Here is a 27,630-nt window from a genome sequence, read left to right on the forward strand (position 1 = left end):
CCCTCCCCTCCTTCCACTTCCTCTTCTGAGCAGTTCATGCACTCTAACGGTAAATGAGACACATGCAGCTCACAGCAGCTAACTGGTGTCTGTGAAAAAGTGTCTCTCAGTGCGAATATAGATATATCTGTGAACATTATTTATCAACAAAATAAAAAAAAAACCACACAGTCTACCCTCCCTAGGGAATGGTAAAATTCATTCCATTCCATTCCATTCCATTCCATTCCATTCCATTCCATTCCATTCCATCTTTTTAAACAGCAGGTAGGACAGACTAGAAGAGCAAGGATGATTTTTTAAACAATGCTTGTAGCTGGATGCAAAATTTAAAGCTCATCTGTACAGCTCTATCAGTTACTACAGGTGTTAAAATACAATTTTGTTGTCATAGTGAATTGTGTTTGGGTGTTGTTTCTTTTCCCCTTCTTACTTGGCCCTTTCTTAATGGGCAGCAGAAAGACTAGGATGGTAATCCAAATTAAGGTAATGATTCTACTAAATGTTATGCTTCAGCACTGCAGGTCTCAGGAGATTCAGGGGAGCAGAACTGGATAGAAAGGCTCTGAGATCTATTGCCCTGTCCTTTTACTTCTAGCATCATAGCCGAAGACAAGAGAATGTACTCTGAGGGTATGATGGCAAATCTCTTTCTGAGACAGTAAATTTATGCAAAACTGGTAAATCTGGTCATTAGATAAAATTTTTCCACCCTTTGGAAAGCATATTGGTAGATTTCATTTTCATCTGTTGAACAGGAATTGATTGATGGGATGCATTTGTAGCACAATAGAGTACCCAGAGGGATTTTTTTTGCTTGCTGGCTCCAGTTGTCTCCCCCTATAAGCAATCATGTCATATAATCCTCTGTAGTAATTTATCCAGCTTCAACTTGAAGGTTGAAGCTAAGTGAGTTTATGCCTCCATTTTACCTAATTTATTACCATTTTACTTAATTAATTACTCATGAGGAAACAAACCTTAGATAATGACGGTACCTTGTTTTCTCCTGTTCTGGGATGGTTACCAAAAATTTAATCTCCTGATCAAATAAAAGCTAGAGTTTGGGGTTTTCAGGTTAGAGTCCTAACTTCTAGCTCCATGTGGGCTACCACAAAATATCATGCAGGCTGTTAGATGTGAAACAGTGAGAAAGGAAGTTTTTGACTTTCTGTTAGCCCCAAAGAGGTCATCTTTGCCCCCTCCATCTTTCACCTCCTTGTGTCTCCAAGGACGACCCCTGCTACCCTAGTGTGCAGCTGGACTCATACAGGCCCCATAATGCCAATCCTCAGCACCATGCTCTCCAGCTATTGGCTGTGGGAATACTGTGCAGAGATGCTAAAACCAGCTTTTGGCCACACAAGTTGCCAGTAGTGTTTCCAGTAAGACCCACTACTCCCGTTAACACTGCGTTCTTGAGATTTCTATATCTCGGTCAAACAGAAAGTTTTTCTCTGCAGACTTAAGTTTAACTAGTGCTGAAGTGCATTAGCAGAAAATATATATTGCTGTGTACGCTTTTTTAATCTCTTCCTACTTGCTTTCCTATGCACATATAAATACACAGATACAGACTTCAATATCACAAATATAATGAAAAAGATCAGTAATCTGAAAGTGTCTGGCTGGCAGAAGGTGAGGGCTCTCCTTTGCTTCTTTTGATTTCTCTCAGTCACTTTTCATTAGACTATATAATGTTTTCCATGTTAGGGAAAAAAATATGGTTTCAGTTTTGAGTTCAATACTTGATCTAAAAATTTTGTACATGCTCAAGTAAATACAAAGTATATACACATTCTGCAGAATGACATTATCTTCTCCATCATGTAATGGTGCATAATTAGTAATGAGGGACCTTTTTTTTAATATATCCTCTGGATTTCACACCTCCACAAAATATTGAATGTCTGAAATTCTCATGCACTTCCTACCTATAATCCTTTCTCTGAAAAATCTGAAGAAAAATCAGTAATACGTAACACACTCCTGGAAAACAAAGTCTTTTCTGAGATGACAATGAACAAAGTCTTTTCTGAGATTTCAATGTTATTGCAGCCGTATTTCGTTTCCTTCATAGCAGCTATATCATATCAAAAGGTGTATCCTGATAGACCCAGCATGTGGAAGTAGGCTATTTAACCTCTAGCAGGTAAACTGAAGACATCTGCTGTTTGATCTTGAAGAGGATTGAAGTGAGTTATTAAAGGTAGTAAATTGAAGCTGTAATTCATCTACCTTTTGTCACATCACGAGTAGCATTTAAAATTGATAACTTGGTGGGAGACAGGAACATTTTTCATCACTGGTCAAAGAACAAAAATTCCTCAGTTTTTCTTCATGCATCCGGAGAGCTGTAAAACTAGCCAAGGACAAATGTGAGGCTGCTGAAATATGAAACAATTAAAGGAAATCCCAGCCTAAATCATAATCTCCAGATGGAAAGTGTAAAAAAAATGGACAAGTTTAACTGGATGCTCATTCTACTCCTTTTGATTCTTTTTATTTTATTTTATTTTATTTTTTTCTGTGAACTGTTTACATTTGAACGAAAAAGATTTTGTGGGTTCATGCACTGAGAGAATTCGGCATATATACTTATGTTTCCTCAAGAAGTACCAATGACAGTAAGCAACCGAAAACCTGAAAAGTAGTTTTCAGTAATGTGCTTTAAAATTCTGACATGCTGTTCTTTTTTTGCTTCTAGGGACAGTGGTACAACCCTTCTGTCTGGCAGTGACTGATAGCAGCTAAGGTCTGGGTTCAATTTTTCAGGCTCACTGCTTGTACTCAAATGTCATCACCATGAGCCCTGCCCAGCTGAAAAACTGTTTTCAACTAAATTAATCTCTAAAGTATCTCTCCACTGTATGTGTTTTGTTAAGCAGAAAACACCTAGCCAATCTGGGGTTTACTGGAGGAGAAGAATTATGATATCTTAACAGGGAAAGTAGGAATGCCTCAGAGAAAGCAACTGGTGCCCCTAGAGCAGGCTAGCAATGGTGCTGAATCCTCCTCTCCCTACTACACATGGCCGAGGAAGCAGGCAACTCCTCACCTGGTGATGGGCTTGGATGCCCATCATTTTTCTAATACTTCATGATACCCATTACATTTATTTCTCCTGAAATTTCCTCTCTTTCTTCAGGGTTAGGGCTTGTGCTGGTGTAAAGTCAAAGCACCTCTCCCCATTTCATAAATACATCCAAAACCTCTAAGGACAGAATTCAGTTCCTCTTTTCAAGGAGGCAAAACCTAATTTCATTGGAATTGAACTCACTTCAGTGAAGTATTTGACAGCTTGTCCTCTGTGTACCTGTCCCTATCAGTCAGAAGTATGTTATACTTGCCATTGTAGTGAATGGTGATGAGCATTTTTATCGAGCTATGATGATTTTATTTTCAGGAAAAGATTCTTCTCAATAGAGAAGAATGAAAGAAATAATGGCTCTATCAAGAAAATAAATTCTTGCTATACTCAGAAATTAAATGAACAGAAACAAAGTTAGTCTGATATTTGAAATAATAAATTCAGACAAGGTTTATGATGTATAAACTTGCTTTACCATTTTGGTAAAGAAGATTCCGTTTTAATTATGATTATGATTAGGATTTGAGACACTGTACCTGTTTTAGAAAAGTTCTGTTACACAAACCAACAGTTCTTTCCTTTTGTTTTTGCAAGAGTAAATAATGGAAAGAGAGTTTGAAACTGATCTCTGAGAGCCTTCTCCATTGTAAGCCCACATCACTTCAATTAATTTAAAACTTTATTTGCTGTAACTTGCTGACAAACATTAAAGATATATGGCCCAGGTAACATATTTGGTGGTTTAGCTTTTCAGATCTTCTGGTTCTGACAGTTGCCCATATAAGCTGTTTGTCGCTAAGGAAAGGCAAAGAACTCCTATCTTAGAATACTCTTCCCAGAGAGAAACTGTCATGCCTCTTCTCATTGCTGTTGACTTTCTCACAAAGCATTAAGGTTCATATTGCATACACTTGATAATATGGAAGATTCAATTATCTGTACAAGTGTCCGTGTCTGAACTTAGCCACTTTTCAACTAGATTAAGGCCAATTCTAAATTCTGTTTTACAATTATCATCTCAATAGATGCATTCAGTAAACGAAAATCAGTAAGTTTCCTTATTTTATAATTTACAGTAATTCAATTTTATTGTACTTCCATATGCTCTTAGAGCACAAAACCAACCCTAATCATAGACAATCATCTAGTCTGGTATCCGTGTCCTGACCAAAGTAAATAATCCCAGAATTTGTTATCAAGTTGTATCTTGTTCACAAACATCTTAACATCAGATCTTTTCCATTCAGGTGCTTACCTCCATATTTGGATATGTCATTTTAAGCACCAGCTCTGAAAGCCATTGGTCTTCCATTAACCATCATACTATCTTTACTCAGTATTTTAAAAAAAATCTGTTCCATGCAAAAAAAGTTCAAACAAAACAAAACAAAAATATTCCACATTAAAATTATGACAGAACAAAATCTTAAGATTGGAATATTCCTAAACTTGGGGGATTCCTGAAATATATTGTGAAAAATAGGTGTAGTTGATTCTGGGTTTTTTTTTAACAGTGGGCAAAACAAAACCTCATAGAACTCTTTAGAGAACAGGGGTTTGACATTCGCAGCAGAATGTTTATGGATATCCATTATCTGCAATATATTTAAGAAGAAAACAGTTAAAACCAGGTCCTACACAATTTATCACATATAAATACAAAATCATATACTTTATTGATTCTCAGACATTTGCCATTCATTATGGGTCTGTGCCATTAAAAATCTTGCTTATTTTCTTTTGTAGGGGTGTTATTATTGCTATTTGCTATATTTAGCAGCAGTACCTATGAATTCCAACGGGGAATTAACACTGCATTGTATTACTGTCCAAACAATTAGCTCAAAGCCTGTTTGTGTTCCAGGGAACTCATATTTTAGAATGGGGTGTGGAAAGGAAAAGAATTGGCAAAGGAAATTTGAAGTACACTCATTAAAATCTTAATGGCTACAGTTACACTGTTAGGCCCAGCTAGTTCCTCAAACTAGCCAAGGAACAACAATACCTATACACTAAATGAATACACTAATGAAATGATGTTTTATACAAGCCTCTTGACATATTTCTTCCTTACTGAAAATTCCCACTGAATACAAGTGATTTGGATGCTTAAGGAAGGTCTTCGACATAGAAAATCATTAAAGGAAAGAGAAACAAGTTTTCATCTCTCTATCTCTGGACATTTTGGGGTTCAGAAAGTTTCAGTTAAGGAAGAGATGGGGTATTGTTCTGAGTCAATTTGCTGTGGCTGAGGAAATTACAAGAAGGAAACTATTTCCCTGTCTCGGGAACCATGTGGTGTTCCAAGATAAGGCAAGCACTTGCTAATTTGAGTCCACAAGCAGGAAACGTGATACATCCACTTCCTTTCAGGCAAACAACACAGTTCGGTGGCAGCACAAAAGCATTGCTTCTACTCCTAAATCTCAAACTTTCAGAAACCCATTGCTCCTCTGTGGACATACCATTCTGCCTTTGTTATTTGGATGTTATGGACAGAAACAGTACTTACTATCCAATCACATGGCCACCAAAGTTTTGGGGTAAGGATTTTGTTTATTTTTCTAGAATATCAGTAAAGTAGATGCTGAGATTCACTGGTGATTGCCGTAAAAAATGCATCTAGATAATTTCAAGCTTTGTGTCGGAAACAGCAAGTAATGAATAGATTTTGTATTTCTTGCAGTGCAAAAGACTGTTTTCCAAATGTTTCTTTGTCAAAGTTTTATCATGTTTTTAAAGTAATCAAGACAGCAGGAACTGCCAGAGTCGAATCGATTGTTTGACAAAGTTCATTACTGATGTCAGCTGAAAAGGTGTCTATTGACTTTGGTATGTTTCAGATGCGGTAGACATTCTCAACTGTTTAATGGATGTACCTACACAGCAGACATGATCTGCTTCATCTGCTGATGAAAAAAAGATAGCAAAAGCTAAATGTATTGCAGCCTTTGGAACAAACTTATGCTCCTACAAAATGAAAAATTATTTGTGATTTCTTGTGGTGCCTCGTGATCAGATTTTCCTTAGTTTCTTCCTCAATGTATATTCTGAAGTTTATCCATTAAGATTGTTTTCTTTCACCCAGATCTGGGAATGGTTCATTAACTGATACATACAGAGAGTGAGGTGGAATTATACATTATAGTGAAATTAATTTAAAGTAATTAAATTCAGTGACTTGATCGTAAAGGATTCTGTGCAACAGCTATGGAGAACCTTTCTTTCCAAAAAACTCTATTTCTTGCTATGTTTAACATTAACGCGCACTAGCATTTAGCAATAGAGTGAATCACATGATCTGGTTTTGTCTGTTACATTATTGCTGTTGAGCAATGACTCCTCCAAGAATCTGTGCACCATCTAAAACTGAAAAATAATATGCATCAGCAAAATGGGACTTCGTTGCATAGAAGTGCCCTGGGAAAAGAGTGGAAAATAACTATACAAGAACACTTACAGAAGTTCCTTCATTTCCTTAGCATAAGAAACAAGAATCTGTTGAATGCAATCCATGTTTCCGGCAATGACGCATATTTTCCTTCTGGGACACCATGAGCAACTCACTTCATTTTTGTGTCTTGGGCTAAAGAGTAGGTTAATGATACTGGACGTCTCTGAGAAACACAGATTAACTGAGGAAAAAATACTGTTATTACTGTTTGAGAGTCTTGTAGTCTGGAGGTTGTCTGCTGGATTCTGAAGAATAGCTATCATTTTTGTAGGCTGGACTACATGTAATTCTAAAATGGCTATTTCAGAACAAAAATAAAAGTGCTTTCAACACCATGCACTTTAAGAATCCTTGTGTAAAAGGTGCTGCCACTTGTTACTGAGCATTTGCTTTTATTCTGAGGTAAATTATTGCTTCACTGTCATGGAAGCATACACAAGAAACAGCAAAGTTATAAGAAACCCTAAGGATTCATTAACCATACTGCTCAGACTGTGGGCAAGGTGTTCTCCGTTTCTCAAAAAATACAGAAGAGTATCTAAGGAGTGAATGTTTAAATTCCACAGCATATTGCATGCAGCTGGTGCCACCATTACTGCTATTGCCCTGTCATTCCATTTAAGGTACTTCTAAGCAGCACCAAGCTCTGATCCTTCAACGTCAAGAGCTGCACTTGACAATGCAGAGCAGGACGTGCATGACCTGTCTCACTGCTGAAAGCATCTCCTTTCACCAGCATTGCCCACCTGGCTTGCTAGGGACTGACGCTGTACCCAGCCCTGATCGCCTCCCTGTTGCTTATCCTCTGACAGCAGATGTATCTCACGGCTGAGGTTTTCGTGAGGAGCTTGTACGCCCCTGAGAAGGGAAGATGCCTCTTTACCTTTCCTTATTTTTCTGACAGATTTTAGAAGAGTTACATCAATACCTCTTCCTTTCCTGTAGGTATATAATATGTAGTAGACTAGGGAGGGACACTATATGCTCTGTGTCAGAAAACAATGAGGAAATTTCACTTAAAATGATAGAAGGGTATTTTCTGACAACCTGGGATATAAATGACCTGAGGTTAAAATAAAACTACACATAAGAGATATAAATAGAATGGACTTCTTTATTAAGTGAGAATGCAGTACTTTAAATTGTGATTTTCAGGACATGGCTTACAGGCTGTTTTACTGCTTTTCTAAGCCACCCACCACATACTGTTGTGAATGTTAATACAGTATCAAGGTGCAGATCCTTTTCTATGTGTGTGTGATGTCTCAGCAGCTCCCATGGACTTGGCCAGATTGTAAACTTCAGCATGAATGCGAAAACTGAGAGGGACTAACATTGTGAGAAAGAAATAAATGCTGTAAAAAATAGTTAAAGCAACTATTCATAATGATATTTAATCTCTTACAATTTTTATAAACCGTCTATTGTCCAACAGCAAGTTCCATGCTCTGAAAAATATACAGACATCCTGTTTTCTAAAGTTATCTGGTTTCCAGTAGTAACTTCACACAATAGCATCTTAAAAGTGACACTAAGAATTTTAAAACAATGAACAAACTAAATGTCCTCCACTTATTTATGTGTGAGCCCATGTATATCTTTTTACAACTGCTCCAGGCTAGTGGAGACATGCATGAGTAAAGTTGTGTAGATAAAAACAAGGTAGACACACCCTGATATGTCATGCTGTGTGAATTGCCTTTATAGTGTAAATATTCTCTCTATATTCATGCAAAGACCTTAACAAATAATTTTCTTAAAAAGCATACTTTTTTTGCAAGCTCAGTGTAGAGTCTGTGACAGCCTGAAGAGTCAACAACATGCTCAGCTGCAGGTCATGTAAGAATGCTTCTGAATTCAGTCTTCACCACCATCATTCTGCAACATTTTTTGAAATGCTAAATTATGCAGCAGAGTAAAACAGAAGAAGGAAAACGGTAGTTTTTCTGGCCTAAAATCAATTCTGTTGGAAAAAAAAATAAAAGTAATATTAGCCTCCTTTTCTGGATTAAATTAGTGAGTTTCATGATGGGCCTCCTGGCCATGTCAGCAAATATCCTCTGTGTAATGTGTCAGAAGCAGAAAATTTGGATTCTGATTCTCACTTTGCTAGAGCAGTTCCCTACTACAGATGTTGCAAAGCCTTTGAAGACTTGCAGGCCTGTTTCAGACAAGTTGTCTGAGCTGCTGCAAGGGTGCAGGTGCTCATCTTTTTCAGGTGACAGTTACTATGAAGCTATGCAGCTTCTGGTTACTCTGCTTGGCAGTGGGAATCCATAGTATGGTACTTTAGCAGGGATAGAAAGAAAAGCATTTAAAGCCAGCCTCTGTTGAACTTCAACACCACTGGTATCATGTGGGACTGGAGGCAGTTTAAAAAGGAGGTTTGGCGATAGCTGAGTGAGAAATTCAGGGTTTAGTACTCATCCATCAATTACTAATTTAATTTTTAACTGTTTTAATATAGTCTTTATTGAGTTAATTTTGATTTGTAAGTTAACGGTGGGAGCAAAGATGTTTCCATTTTAACCAGGAGTGCATTTCTTGTAATTCCTAAATGCATTTTCAGTCTCATACAATTAAATACAATAAATGGCTTTAAAACAATCTTATTTCTCCAGTGCAGATAGTAATAAACTTTCAGATAAGGAAATGTGATTTAAATAATACATTTGCTCAATATGACAGCAGTAGAGAGAAAAAGTGTAAGCAGATATTAATCACCATAAACTTAGATCCGTAGATGATTCTTCAGTCTAATTTTACTCAGGTATCAATTTTTAAAAGTGCAGCATTATAATTTCATACCTTAAAAACATTAAGGACAATTTTTCTTTTCAGGAATCAGAATCCAGGGTGTTATTTGTCCAGTGTTGAAACAATGCCACATATCAGCTGACTTCCAGCATTTTAAGGTTGAAAACTTATACTTTAAGCATTATCATTTGACTTTATGAGCCACAAATGCACTCATAGTTTTAAACAGAATGTCAGATTTTGCCTTGTCTCTCCTCAACCCACTGGTCTCCTCCTCATTAAAATATGTCTGTGTGCCCAAAAGAAGTCAGACTGTACACTGTGCTGGAAAAGATAGTCATTAGGGATGAGCATACTCTAACATCTTACACTGTATTGTGGTATCACGTTTCTGGTGTAGCAATAATGGTGGTTAGGGATTTTGTGTCTTTCTCTTTATGAACTGAAATACTGTCTGTGAAAGTCAACACAGACATGAACAGTAACACAGCTCTCAATCCCAGAAAAGTGCAACCTAGACAGCCATGTGACCTGATTTCTCTTCCTGGGTCCCTCATTGATGGTGGCCATGGCTGAGCAGAAGGAACAGCAACAAGTCCAGTCCAGTTCTTTGCAAGTGAGAAAAGCAGCATTTGGCTACCTGTGTGGTGGCCAGGTTAAACCAGTTGGCTTTCACTCTGATGGCTGTGTCAGCACATTTCCAGCATACCCACAGGGTGGTGTCTCATCATTCCCTTTGTTCTTCTTCACACACATTGTACTCTTCCAGTCAAGCTTTAGCAGTAGCAAATAAAGACTCTGGGAGCTGCCTTAGCTGTCCTGCTGGGGATGTGGACACACAAAAGCTACAATTTGGAGTCAGCTGTGGAGTACCTGACAGCAGATGTGGCAGTGGTAGCTTCCAGCCTACTTCTCTTCCTAGTTTGATGGCTAGAAAAAAACATCATAAACCAGAGTACTCCAGAGGGCCTTTATCCTAGTATACTGGGCACTGCTGATAGGGCAGAGGACTTAATTAAGCTGAAAATGAAATTCTTTTGCTAGCAGGAAGAAAGGAGTGAAGGGCATGACATAGAGTCACTTATAGATGATCTACATAATTGGATCTTAGTAGAGAAAACGTTCAGGGTTGGAGTGGAGCAAAATCTGAGCCTTGACTTCAGATACAGTATCAACCTCAAGGACATTGTAGCTATGGTATTTTAATTAGTGACAATCAGCCAAAATAGAGCAAGATGATTGAAAACACTGTATCAACTGATTTTTTTTCCTTGCATTTGGTCTCTTTTTTGTCACTTCTCTGCATTTAGGAAAACACTAGTGATTTTAAAAGTGCAATACCTGGCTGCATATTATATATCATAAGAGCTCATAGCAATTTCTGGGTTAGATCATTGATGCCTGCAAAATGTTTAGAAATGGGATGTGAATAAATGAGCTTGTTTCTTTTTTAATCAGTCTTCTGGAGTCAGACAACTTCAGACTTTACAGGCCTCTGTTGTTGGAAGCAGCCCCAATGGGAGAATAGAGAGGGGGAAAAGCAAAATGCTCTCTCCTAACCCCATGATGCATTGCTGCTCTGGTGTTTTAAGGAATAATTCCTTCCAGGGCTTATCCAAAGTAGTAGGACATTGTCCTGTTTATAAAATGGAGTTAAAATGAGAATAGAGCCTTTTAGAGGTCAAATATGAGTATTGCCATGACCCAAAACACCTCACTGTATAAATAAGCACTGACTAAATAAGCAGTTCTCTTCTTATAGTACCACTAGAGACAGTAAATGAAAGTTGTATTCCAGTGGTAACTGACTGTCAGTTTTCAATGTCTTTAACCTCACTGCCTTTTTGTATTTAGTTAAAACAAAGTTAAGCAATAGAAAAAATTACCCAGTAAGAATAAACATTTAAAGAAAACCAAATTCATCAATACATGGTCAATGAGAAAGAAGGGAGCAGAATAGTCCCAGCAAATATTATCAGACCAAGGGATGATCTGTACTGGTTGTAGAAGTCAAATGTATCTGAAAGAATACATGTGAGTATTTTGGCCAGGGACATGCACTAATAACTCTCCCATGTAGCAGTCATATGTATATAAAAAGCACCACCTTAACAAGTCTGTTTGTTTAACACTTCAGAGTCTGGCTTCTGGCTTGTCAGGGATACTGATCTATCACTCAGGATTTACAACTCAGGGCTTTATCTCATAGTGTGTGATATTAAAGAACTCAAATAATTGAGGAGACTTCTGACTCCATCATGATGGAGTTAATGTGAAAGCCAACTGCATGTGAACAAAGCCTCCTTCCAGTTCTCCACCTTTTCCAATCAAATAAATGGCTCATACTTCCAGGTTTGTTGTAGATTTTCTAGAGCCCTGCTAGTTCTTATTGCTTGCCAAACCTTCCATCTTCTAACTAACATTTTCTGCTTTACTTATTCAAGTTGGAGCCTTTGAAAAAAGCAAAAGTTGTATATGTCCAAAGCTACCATTCCATATCTTTAAGACCATTACAAAGAACAGCTTGTCTTTCATGCCTTGAAGAGCATATAATTCAAATGCTCTCATTGACTGGTTCTATTATATGTCAGTGGCATGTGAATTTGGACAACCCAATATAAAAGTAGGAAAAATATAGCCTTGGAGACATTTTTCCCCTGTTTCTTAGCCGAGAAGTTATTGATCAGATGGACTAATTATAGCATTATTCCTCTGAAATACATGCAAAATTTATGCACTGGGAATTTCTAGTTTTTTTGAATTGTGAGTGCATAATATAAGTGATAGTGCAGAAAGAAGTAGAGTTTGCATGCACCCCTTTGTGTCATGCTGGTACAGGCAGACCATGTTCTTGGGGCTGCAGATTTCCCCAATTCTATCAAACAATGCATCTGCATACATACCTCGTTTATTGGCTGTGGAACTGTGTTGAGTAAAGGTAAATGGTGACATAAAGCCTTCTCCCACCTCTCCTACAAAAGACCTGCAAACACCTCTTCTGCTGACCCCTTGCCCAGCACAGAAAGATATTATCAATAGCAGGCAGACCAGCAGCCAAACTCCTCCCTCTGATTTAAAACATACAAAAACAATTCAAGGTGCTAAACCACTGGAGATATAAATAAATAAAGACATTCACTCACAGCATATTGCATGAAGAAAAGAGCAGGCTGACTCACTAACCAAGCTGTGGGAGATGGAATCAGCCAGGTAATGAGTTCTATCATGTAGCAGTTTCCCCAGAAAGAGATTCAAGATAATGCCCCACCACCATGGGAACTCCACTTGCTATGCACAGTCCAGGAGCCTTTCCAACAGCCACACAACAGATATCCCACCTTCACTGCAAGCAGTCAGGTCTTATATAGGTGGCTTCTTGTCCTGCCTCCAAGTTAATGTGGAAGGTGGGGGCACTTGGTGGTGATCTCTTAATCAGTTTCCATCTAAAGGCTGGCCATACCCTGGGTGAAAACCAGTCAGGAGGATCTTCTTTGTCTGGCTGTGGACAGCCAGCTGGTTTAAACCCCAGCACTTCAACATCACACAAATTTTTTATCCATTTCAAAATGTGTTCAGACTCATGAGGTAAGGATACTAACACGGAGTAAAATACATTGATTCTTCCTAAAGTCACTGAGAAAGAGGAATTGTTTCATTTTCCTATGGTCAGCTTGGAGCAGTTGGAAATAAGCATACTGAAAGACAGATTTTCAGTTGGGTTTCTGGAATATAGGACATCTTGTTTAGGGATAGGTTTCAGGTCCCTGTTTGAAAAATAAAGGAAACCTCCTTGTGCTGCTTCATAGGAACACTGGCAGGAGAAAGAGAATGAGGTAAAACATGACACAAAAGCAGAAAGAAAACCAATTCTGGTTTTGCTTCCTATAAACACACTGAGTTTTTTTCAAGGACATTAGGAGCAGATAACACAGATATAAAATGTTATACATTTAGACAACATTATGAAAGACAATGAGATCTTTATGGTAATGATAAATCCTAGAAATGTTTCCCTTATTACCAGTCTTAAATCTAGTATACCTACAAGATGTCCCTCCTGGTCCTCAGTGAAATGTTGCATGATGCCACAAATTTAATAATGAAATCGTATTTCCAGATTACTTAAAGATTTCACTTGAATGACCTTTTTTTTTTTTTTTCCTCCATATTGATGAAGAATAATTGCAACGCATCTGCATGGTGAATTTTTCAGGACTGTGAAAATCACATACATTTCGGCAGAGTTTTTAGGGCAGGGAACAGTTTTGGTTTTGTTTGTTACAATTTCCACACAATGGGACCTCAGAGAGACTCTGAGAACATAGTACACAGACGAAAGCAAATAATGGAAACACCAGTAAAACTCAGATTCACCTATAGAGAAACTGAGAGAGACTTTTTTTTTCACTTCTTGGTAGTGGCTGTAGGGTTGGTTGTGCATCGTCCCAGGCCCAGCATTAACTCTTGCTGAATGGCTTCTGGAGCAACAGAAATACATATCCCTTTACTAATGGCAATCTCCCTTTTTCCCCTTCAGATGACATACTGATCTGCATGAAAATTCTCTAACAGAAATGCAGAAACTGTCACATAACAAAATCACTTTGCAAGTGCTTAAGTGGTCAGAAGCTAATTTAAATATTCCACATAATTTTGAAAACAATCATGGAAGCTAGAGGACTGCAGGGGCAAGGGAGACCCACACATACTTTATTCTGCCTGAACCTGTTAAGATCTCTACAAGGAAGGGGGTTATTGTCCTATCTACCAGATCAAGGTCACCAGAAGATCTTCCTGTTTCCAGCTCCCCTGATCACAGTGTGAGATGACTTGGGATGTGTCACAAGACAGCAGCAGACCAGCCTGGGCCAGTGACTCAAATGACACAGCTTTCATATAAATAGTGCCAATGGCAACAAGGGTGTGGGTTTAACTGAAGGAACATAAAAGATAGCATGTGTTGATGAGGCATTGACAATGGCAGCAACTGTGTTTGAACGTCAGCCCTTCAGTGGCAACCTGACAGCAGTGAATCTCTCTCCTCTATAACACTGAGAGTCCATGGCACCTCCTCTGAAGTCCTCCAGAAATACTTATATACCGAATAATAAATAAATCTGTGGCTTGTGATATAACCAAAAAGGAAGGCATTGCTTATCTTCCCCTTCTCAGCTTCAGGATATGTGTATGTGGGTAGATTCAGACTGGACGTGAGGAAGAAGTTCTTCACCATGAGAGTGGTGAGACCCTGGAATGGGTCGCCCAGGGAGGTGGTTGAGAACCCATCTCTGGGGGTCTTTAAGGCCAGGCTGGATGAGGCTCTAGACAGCCTGATCTAGTGTGAGATGTCCTGACTTATGGCAGAGGGGTTGGAACTGGGTGATCCTTGTGGTCCCTTCCAGCCCTGACAGATTCTGATCTGTTTTAGCAGAGGACTTAGTAGTGTTGGCTTAATGGTTGGACTTGATGATCTTAAAGGTCTCTTCCAACCTAAAGGATTCTATGATATACCATGTCTCAGTTTCCCCTCAGGTGTCTTTGAGAAGGGCTGATTTGTATGCAGCTTCTCAGCTGGATTTCTTGTGTGGCAGTACTGTTTGCTGGAGCAGATACATCTGTGTGCTTCATTGTCTTCCAGTATTGCTACAATGAAGCAAGAGATGCTGCACTGCACCTTCTAACGCCACTTAAGCTGCTGCCAAACTATCGTAGGAAGACAGCTCTTCCTCTGTGCTCTATCAGGGACAGGAGTCATGCTCATATGTCAAATCTAATACTACTCTGCCCACACCCATTTTTCCAGAAGACAGAATTGTATCTCAGCCTTACACTGCGTTTATTTTCTAGTTAGTGTTTGGAGGTATAATTTTGCATTAACTATTAGACTACTATAGTTTTGTATGAACCCTACAGGAAAATTTACCAGATAAATCATATACTGGCTTCTTGAGGAGCAGAATGATCGAGCTTATTTTTACTATCAGTTAAGTAAAAACAAATTGACAAGCATGTGAAAGTTATTACTTCCATTACTGAAACAAAGGATATTATATCAATAGTCAGACCTCACACTTTGGAAGATAATATTCATTCCAAGATCTTATATGCAGACCTGTTAGAGAGAAAAAAAATCGATATTAATGAAGGACCCTTATTCTGGCAAACACAAAAACAAAGAGTTTTACTGTAGTTGAATGAAAGCAGCAAACTATGTCATGAAGAGACCAGTGTTACTCTTGCATGCTTTCTATCCAGAGCACAATTTCTTCCTTGTATGTAAATTATTCTTTCAAAAGAGGAGTCTGTCACCCTCAGGCTTTGTTTTGTGGCACTCTAACTAGTGCTTCTTTCCTGCTTTCCCCACCCCCCTAGCGACTGACTTATCAAATGCTAAGTCATCTCTAGCAGGGAGGACACAGATCTGAGGCAACGGAAGGAAGAGGCAGTTTCTTCAGAGTATTATTTAAATATTAATTCAAACACATAGCACATACACATTTTGGCAATTACACCTACTGTATTGACTGGATATGTGCTGCTGCTTATTGTCACATGAGCTGCCAGAAGCATTATTCTTTATTCATCCACTAAATACAGAATGCTCCTGTTAAGGAAATTAAGTATATTTTTTCTTCTAAGCACCACACCAGTGAATGTGCTGGCATGTGAGTGTGTCATGTAATTGAATGATCTTGGTGCTGTGCTCCCTCCCCAAGAAAAACCCCCTGTAGCTGCATGCCCAGCGGCTAGAGCCTAGCAGGATTCATATTCAGATGAGTTAGTCTCAGCACATCATCGGTGCAGTGGTTCTGCCTCAGTTCTTGCAGAACCTGTTGAAGGAAAATGCTCTGTATTTATATACAAATCCCCATTTTACCATTGTAATGCATTTAACCAGTAGTCAAAAATGTTTGTGAGCCAAATGAATGGCTGTGAGTGGTGCCATATCCCTTATACAGAAAATTAATCTGAAGCATGGAGATGGCATGAGATGTTCTCTCTATTTTACCCCAAACCAGGACAGATATCCACAATCACAAAAGAGCATGAAGTAAAATCAGGACTCAGGACTGACTCTTTTCTCCTTGTAAAATTATCTTCATTTCATAACCCTATCTTTTTGTACTGGAAAAAGAAAAGAAAATCCTATCAAATAACATTTAATACAGATAATTTATTTTTCCCCTGCTTTTCAAGATAGAACCTTCACTTCCCATACAAACTTAATAAAAGGTACTTATTCAGATTTTGAAACCTGTTTTGTAGCAGTTAAGTTTGCACCAAGCAATCCTAAATTATTCTCCTAACATAATTTATTCAAGTTCTACTTGAGGAGATGGAAAAGAGACTTATGTGAGTTTGATTTTCATGTATTGAAATTGACTGTGGTCCTCACAGTAAGGACAAGCTTCACCTGAAGCTGTGTCTGGCAGGCTCTTCTCAGGCCACAGACCACAGAGTTGCTGTGGTGGGACTGAGCACGATTTCAGTGTATTCCTTACCCTACAGCCTTCCCAGTAACCTGAAAAACGTGTGTTTTGTTCTAACCCTGTATGTCTTCTGTTTTCTTAATGTACCATATGTACTGTGGTATTTCCTCCTTAATTTTAAAAATTTTAGGAAATCCTACTTAATTTTAAGATTTCACTCCAGTCACTCACACTCTGTTCATATAGGAAGTGACTTTATTCTCAGACTCCGTAAAATAATCCTACCAATTAAGTAATAACTATAATGCCAGGTTGCACTGTGGCAAATTGTGATTTACTGTTTGATTTAGGTCCGTGCAGGGGCCATATAGCTTAAGCCTCTGCTCTGGTTTTAGGAGGCTGGTAAGAATGCCTTGCCAGAGGATTGTGTGCTGCACATGTGGAAGACAAATCAAAATTACATTACTGTTGTTGTAATGCATTAGGAATCCACGAAACCACGTGGTAACAAAGTTTCTATCTCTGCCTAACAGAATCTTTGCATTGTTTTATATAGTTATGCCAAAGACATTAAATTAAACACGCTGACATCTCTATCTTAGATGTTTCCTTCTGATTATTACAATCACTCTTTATGTATCATTCCAGTAAAAATCAACTGCCAGTAATATCAAGGGAACATCATTAACTCTGAGGTGGCTTGTGGGATACTGAGATGGCATATTGCACTCCTCTGGCTTTTTATCACAACAAATTATGGTATTAGTAAACAAAGCAAATGTACTCTGATGCATGGAGATCATTCTGGACATCACTGTGGATGGTGAAAAATATAAATTTAAAAACAGACTTATACTTCATGCTCATGCTCAGCCCTCAGCCTCCTGCTTCTCCATTAGTACAGATATTTGCACAATGCCACAAAACCATACTAAAAAGTATGAAAAGTAAAGAAAGCTTTACTTCACTAAGCTTTCGGATACTTTTGCTGTGTCTCAGACTACCTTCCTTTCAAAGCCTCTGCAAGATGCTAGTCTCAAGCGTTTATGGCAACGTAGTTCAGAGTTGTTGTGAGTTTTGAGGTACTGTTAACATCTGTGTAATCTTTCGTTGGAATATTTCTTGTTATCTTTTTCTTACATCCGGTTTTGTTAGAGATGAGGTGTTTTAAGTATTGTTTAGATTTTCAGTACAAATTTCCAGCAGAGGGCAATCTTGTTCCTAGGTAAATTGCTCGTTTGTGGCATTAACCCTCTAACAAACAGCCATCCCCTCTGCATCTTGGAATTAATACAAGTGCACAGACTGCTTTGTTTTGGTTTTGGGTTGTTGTTTTGCTTTGATTTTTTTTTTATTTTTTTTTTTTTTTCCTTGTCGTTTACTTAATAATTTCTCAGATGCTTTCCTAGCCTATTTGCTTACCTGATTAAAGAAAGTATTTGAAACTGCACAGAATAAAGTCAGTATGGACTTTGAGTTGTCATCTGTTCTACGTTCTTTATTCAAGACAGGATTAACTATATTAAGACACTTTCTGACTGATAGTGGGTTTTAAAATCTTTAATGGAGGGTGGATGCAGCACTTACCTGGGCTATCTATATCGTTTACCTCTCCCCATAGATAGGAACACATTTTAAATTTCCTTTGATCTATTTTAAAACTTTTTAAAATCTATTTTAAAACCTTTTTATTTTATCTGTAGTGGACATAAAACCAACAGTTTCATTATTAGGGGAAGTGGTATAATTACTCTCTGTAGCTGCAGAAAAGAATCTCACACTAGCACAGGACACATAAAACATCACTCTAGTGAACTGTGCTTGAATGCAGATCACTGACATTTCTGACAGCCTAACTAACTTATTTTGTTTGTTAGTTGTCATGTCTGCACAGTCTGCTTTTCTTTCAGTCTTTTTTTCCCCCCACAGATTCTGTTTTCCTGATGACACATCCTTGTCCTTTTGTTTTCTGGACATCACAACTACCTGAACCACCTTATGCTGTAGCCTGTCACTCTCACTCTTCTCACAAGCATTGTGTGTGACTTTCCTTAAACTTTCGCCATGACTAAGATCACAGCTGGTTTATATTACACAGCAACTGATTCGCCCACCCAACTGAATCATGAACTGCCTACAAATGATTAATGAGAGGCTGTTTTGCTAATACAATTAGTGACAAAGATTGGGAAGATAGTAATGTCAATACTTGTCAGATACAGAGAAATTGTTTTTTTTGAACTCATAATGACAACAGCAGCACAGAACTTGGTTACTGATACCAATCCCAGCTTTAAACTAAGTTTTCTTGGAGCTGGTAGAACCCGCATAAAATTTCAAGTAGTTCAAAGCACTTCAGATATTCTGTAGTGAGAAAAAGTGTTGGTTCTTTGGGCCCAGGTTATTATTTCTTTCCATACTCACTGTCCAGGATGTGTGAGGAGTAGCTGCAGCCTGTCCAGCTCAGAGATGTATATTTGCTACAGCTGTAGGAAGATTCTATGAGTCTATTCAAACTTTGACAGATCCTGGATGCTCCTGCCTGGTTTTGCACAAATGAGGCCGTGTTGTGAACATCTGCTGATGAATTACCTGAACCTTATTTGAAACCTGAGACACTGAGACTCCTGTAAACCATTCATACTACTCAGGTTACTAAATTTGTCACTTGTAAAATGTAATTCATACTTTAATACACTAGCTGGTGCTCTCTGCTAAGCTGTGCAATGTTCAGGTATGAATACCCATACTGATTTGTATGGGTTTTATCCCGGCTTTTGTCACTGAGCTTTCATTTCGGCAAAAAATATAGGATGAGGCAGAGGCCGAATTGGATTTGTCCATGTCTGAGATTAAACCCTTTAGCTATTGTCAAGGATTTTCAGCTTTGTGTCAAGGCACTTTTTGTATGTACAAGCATGTATGCACAGAGAGGGAAGGAATGCTTACTAACTTAGTCTAAGTTTTGAGTTACTGGTATATGAGATCACGTTAAAGAAAGTGAGCTCACAAAAATGTGAGAAGGAAAGAACTGAAATGGAAATAAATTTTGAATCCTAAAATTTTGATTGAAATTACAAAAATAGCTCTTTTCCACTATACAACATAGTGCTATGTTCTAATACTTCTCATTGCTAATGCAGCTGAAATCAATGAGCTTGTACATTCTGCATACAAGCTTGCTGGAGCCCAAAAGGCATAGTTTGCTTGTCAGGTGCACAATGCCTAATGCTGGTTTTGGGCAGGTGGAAGAAAACAAAAATGGGAAAATTACTCTCAGTTGCTGAAGTAAATGAACAGAATCTTACTCTAATGTAAAATTAGTAAAACATCTCTATAGCAAGCTGAGTTTGAATGCTGAATAATGGTATTCCTGATAATCAAACTTTCAATTTCTAATAACTTTACAAAAAAACTACTTAATTATTTACCTTTTAATAAAGCAACAACAAAACATTAACAGATCAAAAACATAAAGAAGATTGTAATATTTGAAACTCACCCACCAGAAATCAAACCAAACATGCAGGTATCATCTCACCCTATGATTTTTTTCTGCCTCCTTGTGCTTAGCAATAGCGTGAGCAGAACAGATGCTTGGAAAGCAAACTGTCTCTTTATTAGATATTATTGGCAAAGGTGCATTTCAAATTTGAGCCATGTGTGCACAGCCTGACTAAAAGATGGTGTTCAGATCTGGAGGTAACATCCAGAAGTCATCGGTGTTACTTTGGGTTCTGAACCTCCAACCTTCTTTTGCATGGCCACATTGGAAGTATCATAGATAAGGAAGTTAATGTCGGTAAGAAATTAGTTTGCACTGTTTCCTTTTGTTTTCATTTCTGGCTTTGTACTTCAGAGTGTGTCCTGCATTGTTAAGAAAACCCCTTCACCTCAGCTGGTGTTAGAGGTGGGAGTGGAGAAAACTAACTGAGCTGGGGTACCAAATCTTTTTGGTTATGGCACATTCAAAGAAAACAGGCAGTGTGAGCAGCCCGACAAACATACAGATCAAAATATATTTAGTGGAGCAACACCTGGGGAGTTATTGTTATTGGCAATACTCCTATCTTATCCCCATTTTTTTTTTTCCTCCTTAGAAGCAGAGGACAAAATGACATGCAGAGCTCTCAGGAAACCATAAGATATTATAAAGGCGCCTTGGGAGACACCTTGTGTCAGTATTGCTCTTACTCTCCAGAAAGGCTAGTTCTGCCCTGGCACTGCTCAGATTAAGGAAGAGATAAACAACTCTGTGAAAGACATCTGTGCCCCTCAAAATCCCAGGTGCAGCAAGTCCTACTCTGCCTTTGATCTTTTTCTCTGTTTCATAGTATTTTCTCCAATATACTTCAGGGTTGTGATCACTGGGCTTTCTAAATAGGAAATCAATGGGCATAGATTTACAATTCTTCAGCATAAGTTTTTAAAACTGAATTACAGTTCAGTGAAATTTATCCTCTTCAGAGAGTAAACAAAAAGTATGTTCGGCCTATTAGTGTGACCCACAGTTCCCACTGAAGTCAGGAAGAGTCTGGGCACAGAATTAATAAAGTGCCTGTAACCAATGGGTCTAGTGATATTTCCATAATAAGAACCAAAAGGATTAAATTTAGATCTAAATGGAAATGAGAGTGTTTGGGGTAGTATATGGCAACTGCAATAGTCACTGTAAACTCAGCTGAGTTTCCCCAGGGAATAATTTGACCCTTTATTTTTTGCATTCATATACATAGGTAGAAAAATGAAAGAATCAAAAATGTCAAAGAAAATGAAGACATTATCCAAAGGGATAATTGTTGGTGATGTACCTCCAGCACAGGGGAACAGCACATGGGAAGGACTGTAGAGCTGCACTCGATACTTTTGTCAATTCTCTCATCTGCTTTTAACAGTGTGAAATGCTGATTTGATTATGCAGCTGGTGGAAATTATGTCTGGAGAGAAGCAGGGATAAATCATCCTCACCACAGTATATGGCAACTCCAGAAGCAGGTATAGTTGTGCAGCTTGCTGAGGTTCTGCTTGTACATGAGGCTGCTGAGCCCCACAGAGATCCCCTCCACCTCCTCCCTGCTAGAGCTGAAAGCCTATATTGGAGCATCGACATCGGGTGGCAGCATAGAGCCCTGTGCCTGGGGGATCTCTTGACAGTCTGAAAACATGGCAACCTGACTAGCATTCCAGACGAGGTGCAAGAGAAATCAGCCTAAGAAAGGATTAATTCTTGCTCCGTTTTCCCTTAGCCATGAAGGGACAGCAGTACAGGTACTCAGACTTCAGCTCTAGTGATGGGGAACTGCTGTCTTTAGGACCCGCCCTGTGATTTACTCTACTGGAGGTAGCCAAGTCCTGCCTCTCTCGTCCCACATTCAGGCATATGAGTAGGAACTAGCAGTAACAGAATGTATCAGACCAGACAATCACCCTTTTACTTTAGCATGCCCAGTCAAGAGTTTCTTAGTTATATAAATGAGGCCTTAAAGAAAAATTGTATTTTAGTGTCAAGTATAATACACCCCTGAAAAAGAAGACAACAAAGCATTCCCAAAAGGGAGCAGTGCTCTTCAACAATATCCCATGTTTGATCATCTCCAGTCTTTGCTTTATTTCCCCATTTGAGAAGAATAATGGTTAGAAGGCTATCTTAAGGCTGAGGTTACAAGCAAGCAACAGTAGGATTCTATAGCTCCCAAATGTGAGTGGTTTAAATAAAGCTTAAATTTTCTGGGCCTCATGGAACTTAAAGGGTATCCTGAAAAAAATGTAAGGTGGATAAACTTGGGTAGTAGATTAACGGTGATGTCAGTGACTCATGATAACATTGGTTCTGTCTAGAACCACAACTGCAAAGGCAGGTAGGGTGAATATATTGCCTCCCAATAAGGTTTGTTGGGCAGCAGCAAGAGCTGGGTTCAAATTTAATGCTGCTTGCAGTCCCCTGTTTTGCCAATGACCAGGCCCAACAAATGATAACACCAGCAGGGAGACGAACCAATATGCAGACTGTATTGTAGACAGAAATGTTATTATATGAATGACCGCCGGGGGTACAAAGAGGTCAACAAGCTCATACATGATTGACAGCCACCCCCAACGATCCCACAAACAACATAACTCGGCCCACAACAGGTGGTACAAACAGTGAACCGAGGTTGCCCATAGCTGGCATGGGAAACAGCCAGACCAGCCAGTTAAACACATGAGAAAAAGGTGCCCACATGGCAACTCTCACCCGATCGACCCATGTCTGCAAAGGCCTAAACCGACCAGGGCCCAGCTCCAGGGAGAGTCAGGAGGTCTGCCCTGAACCAGGAAGCTCTGGGGAGTGCACTCCACAGACAGACACTCCTGACTCCCTGCAAGTGGTCTCGGCTTTTATCCCCAAGCAGACACCTGACCTTTGTCAACTCAATGCGGGACCCCTGGGGCTCATTTCCCTTCTGGCTCTCCCTGCAGGGCCGGCCGCACCCTGGGGGGAAGCTGTAAGGCAAACTCACCACCTCTTTATGAAGGGCTGTGGGAATCACCCATATGTCAGCCTTAATTCGGGGGCTTGGGGTTCAAACCCCAGCATTTCATCCACACACAGAAACCTATGAAAATTTTATGCTAAACTTTCTGATGCTCAAGGAGCTAATTTTCCGCAACTGCAAGTATGAATTACGTAACTAGCAATTTTTCACCAAAGGGAGACAGTACGGATGTAGATAAGGAAGATAATAACTAATGCTTAGAGTGCAATTATACCAATAACCATTTACATCTCCTCTGCTGGATGGAAAGCAAATGGTTTTTTTTCTCCCTCCTGCAGTGACCTGCCCTGAGTTTAAGCCGTATTAGACACCAAGACCTGAGTTAAGCAAAGGTAGCTCTTGATGCATATTGGGGTGCCTCTGCCTGTAAGCTGGTCCTGCTGGCCATGCCTGGTATCTCTTCTCTGTCTACTGTGTGTTGGCTGCCCTCCATAGCTGTCCCTTGAGCCACTCACTCTCTTTGCCTCTCCATCACCTGCTTTAGTTAATTCACACATCTGGTGTCACTATTTTGGTTTCTGGAAACAGCTGTTTGTGTAGCACTATAAATTCAGGGAAAACTTTAACAGTTATTAGCTTGCAAGAAAATTTTAAAACTACTCCCATCCTGCTCTTTTTGGGCTTTAATGTCTGTGTCCCAGTCCTGGAGTTACTACCTTCTGTTATGGTGGTCAGCCTGGCACAGTATTAGCTAGCCTGTACTTCTGTGTGCTATAGAATTTACTTACCTTTCTCTATCTAATACATACTATTTCCTTTTTAAAAGAAATGCTTCACAAATATCGTAACCAACACAGACAGAATTAACATATTTCAAGCTGTCCCATGGCTCTTTTTCAATTATTTAATCTTTACCCCACCAGTAGTCAACATAGTGTTTCTTCTTGTTTGAGATACAATCCTTTCTTGAATTTTGAGCAACACTGTGGAACCACGTGGGGGAAAAAACAATCTTAGCCATACTCTTCTTTGTTTTCAGATCCCTTAATTCTTGAAAGCATTTATAAAAGCGCTACAAATTTACTTTTCTTAATCATAGATTAATACATCTTTAAAGTGCGCGTTGGGGATGAGAAATATCCAAGAAACTTGGTATTACTAATGGTTATCTCTGACCATAATAATTTAGGATATAGTAATTTACATTAATTACTATGAGGATTTAGTGTATTTGTTACTCAGCAGTAAAAGACTGGGATGTGTTCTCATTTTGCAATAAATACGAGGCTTACTCTATTAAGAACACTGCAGAAGCTACTATTGTAATAGGTTTGCGAACACACACACAGAGAACATAAACATCTATAAAGTGACAAGTCTGCATACTCCCACACCTTGTATTGCCCACAGAAGCAAAAGCTTTGAAGTTTTATAACATACCTTGGACCTGATGGGTGGCTGATTCAGGGAGAGACTGAAGGCTTTTCGCTTCCATTGGTACAGAAACAGAGATTAAATGCAAGCTACTTTCTGAATGTTGTTGAATTATGCGAATTAAAGAAAAAACACCATATAGTGAGAGCAGTCTGAACGGCTGTGTTGGTGTTGCAAAGTTCACGTGTTACATATAAATAACTTAGAGTTTGTTCATCTTTTAAGGAGGCTACCATCTTCAATTCATTTTCTGCCAGGAAAATCCATCAGAGTTAATGAAGTAATTTTGCTGTATATTTTTGCTGTATTTCAGAGCAGATGACAATAGCCTTTACAGTGTCCATGGCGATCGGACTGGTGATTGGAGGGATCATATGGGCGTTGTTCACTTGCTTGTCTCGTCGCAGAGCTAGCGCCCACATTTCCCAGGGGAGCTCCTCAGCCTTCAGCCGTCGATCTAGACCCTCCTCCCATGGCCACACTACCGGCAGGACTGGATTTTACCGCAACAGCAGCTGTGAACGTCGGAGCAACCTCAGCCTGGCCAGCCTCACCTTCCAGCGGCAAGCCTCCTTGGAGCAGGCCAATTCTTTCCCCAGGAAGTCAAGCTTCCGTGCATCCACCTTCCACCCTTTCCTGCAGTGTCCTCCCCTCCCAGTGGAGACAAACAGTCAGCTGATCACCCTCACTCCCACAAATACCACCACAACTCTTGTGGGAAGCACCACCAACAGTCTAAGTCGACCTGAATTCCACTGGTCTAACAACAATCTCCGCATCTGCCACTCCACACAAACCCCACCTCCTGCCTATGAAACCATCATAAAAGCTTTCCCAGACTCTTGAGCTCGGTCTTTGCTGCAAGCATGCATGTGCATTTTATAAGGAACCTCAGCCACCTCAACAATAATCTGTGCCTGATGAAGATCTCTGAGAAGTCTCTGGCTGCCGTTGTGGAGGGGACATACATGGCCAAGAGGCGGGTAGCAGCGATTTCTTAGAGCACAATATCCCACCGTCCAAGGGATCACTTTGTCTTTGCACTGCTGGCCCTAATTTTACTACTCTGCCACATGCTTACATATTTATAGTGTTGTATCTTTAATTGTAACCACTGTATCTTTACTTTAGAGGAAAGAAAATGCTGCCACATAGAATCCTGATCATTTTTTTAAGAAACAGATCATGATAAGAATTACTGATAGACACGCTTCTGCAAATCTCATTTTCTGTTTTGTTTTGTTTTTTTAAAAAAGATGTTCTGGTCTTATGAATTTTCCCAAGAATGTTATATTTTCAGAGAACACCTCCCACTACCTATATTCTCCCTATATCCACAGAATAGCTTATGTCTGAGGAATCTTAGACGCCTTGTAGAGGAATTAATGTCACAGTACTGGCTGTAGCATCCTGTTCTGCTAGTTGTAGAGGAACCTAAAAGACTCTATGTTAGGGCTGCTTGTATAAAATTCCCACACTGTGGGGAAAAAGTTGAAGCATACAAAGTTTCATGCAGAGAGGTTTTTAACATCATACTAAATGCATGGTAACAATTACAAAGAATTTTCTGTCTGCAGCCATCAGAGCAGGTAGTCACATTTTAATACCCAGTAAGGCTGTGTGTGAGCAGCACTCTTCATTTTTCATTTTTCTAGCTCTGGTTATCAAGATAAGCAGCATGAATGACAACTGTTTTTCTATTTACATTTCCTGTTTTGCTACAAGATTACTGATTTCCTTATTTCAAACTGTTTTTCTTGAATCATACCTACATTTAATTCTTCCTGGCAAATTATTCACTGAAAACTTGTTTTTCACTACAGTAAGATTTTAGATATCTATGGCTGAATACTGAGATTGTACAATTAATTGGAGTATGAAGGTTAAGACAGAATATTTAGCTGAGGTTAACACATATTCGTGACTCACGTCAAACCAACCCCTGGCTTAGTAGGGACTAATTGCACTGATGTGAGAGAAGTCCAGGATTTGGATTCAGCACAGATAAATGGGGACTGAATTAAGTCTTATTGTAGCTGTTTCCTGTTAAATATTTCATGTCCAAATAAAAGGTAAAGACTTTCCACAAGTAGAGGAGAAGTCCTACTCCTCACTGACAAATACGCCTATTGTTCCTAAAAGGGTCTGGGCAACTACCAGCCTCAGGACTCCTGACCTTGAAGGGGCTGGTCTGGTCTTGTGCTTCTGTAGAAAAAACAAGTCCTCATCTGTCTTCTGGGAGGGACAAAGATACAGCAGCTTTTGAGAACAGGCAAACTGCTCAACATCTTACTTTCCATGTTATTGGAGACTGGCAGCGTGCATCCCTTTGCCAAGCTCAGGAGGCACTGGTGTTGATCTCTGAACTGCAATCTTCCAGCCCAATATCACCCCATTTGCAAATATTACTACAAACATTGAGCTTATAAATGTTACTTACTGTAAACCACAAATATTACTTATTGTAAAGGCAAATAACTGCATGTATTTTCTGACTGGCTTTCATTGTTTTATTTTTAGTGTGCAACATTTTCCCTTCTGGAGAGATTTATGTCATTGCTAGAAGAACAACCACTTACAGAGTTTACAGAGCATTTCACTGCAGACACGATGGGTTCTAGTACACCAAGGACTTGCTGATTAGACTGCAAAACTGCATTGGGCTGGTCGCAGGCTATGGACTTAAAACAATAGTCCTCTGGAGAAAGAAAGTTGTGTTATTTCATTCAGTAATAATATTTTTTTCTTTTAGAGTCATTGAGTCTAGTAAACTTCACTGCATGCACAAGTGGGCTCACAGTGTCTTGGCTCTAGAATAGGTAATGTCACCTATTCTAACATGTCTGTGAAAAGCAGAATTCAAGCCTGCTCCCTTTGCTCATTGAATTTGGTGGACTGTCTGAAGAGACAACTTCGTCTACAGTGTGTACCCAGCTGGTCAAAAATGCTTGTTCCTTGGGAGCAAAATAATTTCAGATGAGTAAATTT

The 27,630-nt window shown here is 39.1% G+C and overlaps 1 protein-coding gene across 1 annotated transcript; it reads left to right on the plus strand.

The window, feature by feature from the left end:
* Nucleotides 1–5,530: 5,530 nt before the first annotated feature.
* Nucleotides 5,531–25,488, plus strand: MYCT1 (myc target 1). The gene is made up of 2 exons (XM_008946820.1): nt 5,531–5,634; nt 24,956–25,488. The coding sequence occupies exons 1-2, from the start codon at nt 5,583–5,585 to the stop codon at nt 25,486–25,488; spliced, it is 585 nt and encodes a 194-aa protein (XP_008945068.1). The 5' UTR covers nt 5,531–5,582.
* The last annotated feature ends 2,142 nt before the right edge of the window (nt 25,489–27,630 follow it).

Source organism: Merops nubicus, unplaced genomic scaffold, assembly GCF_000691845.1.
Source record: "Merops nubicus isolate BGI_N331 unplaced genomic scaffold, ASM69184v1 scaffold6029, whole genome shotgun sequence".
Lineage (NCBI taxonomy): Eukaryota > Metazoa > Chordata > Aves > Coraciiformes > Meropidae > Merops > Merops nubicus.

Coding starts and splice junctions, on each gene's coding strand:
- MYCT1 (XM_008946820.1), top strand. CDS start 5,583: ATGGACAGAAACAGTACTTACTATCCAATCACATGGCCACCAAAGTTT. Junction 5,635..24,955: donor ATGGCCACCAAAGTTTTGGG/GTAAGGATTTTG, acceptor GCTGTATTTCAG/AGCAGATGACAATAGCCTTT.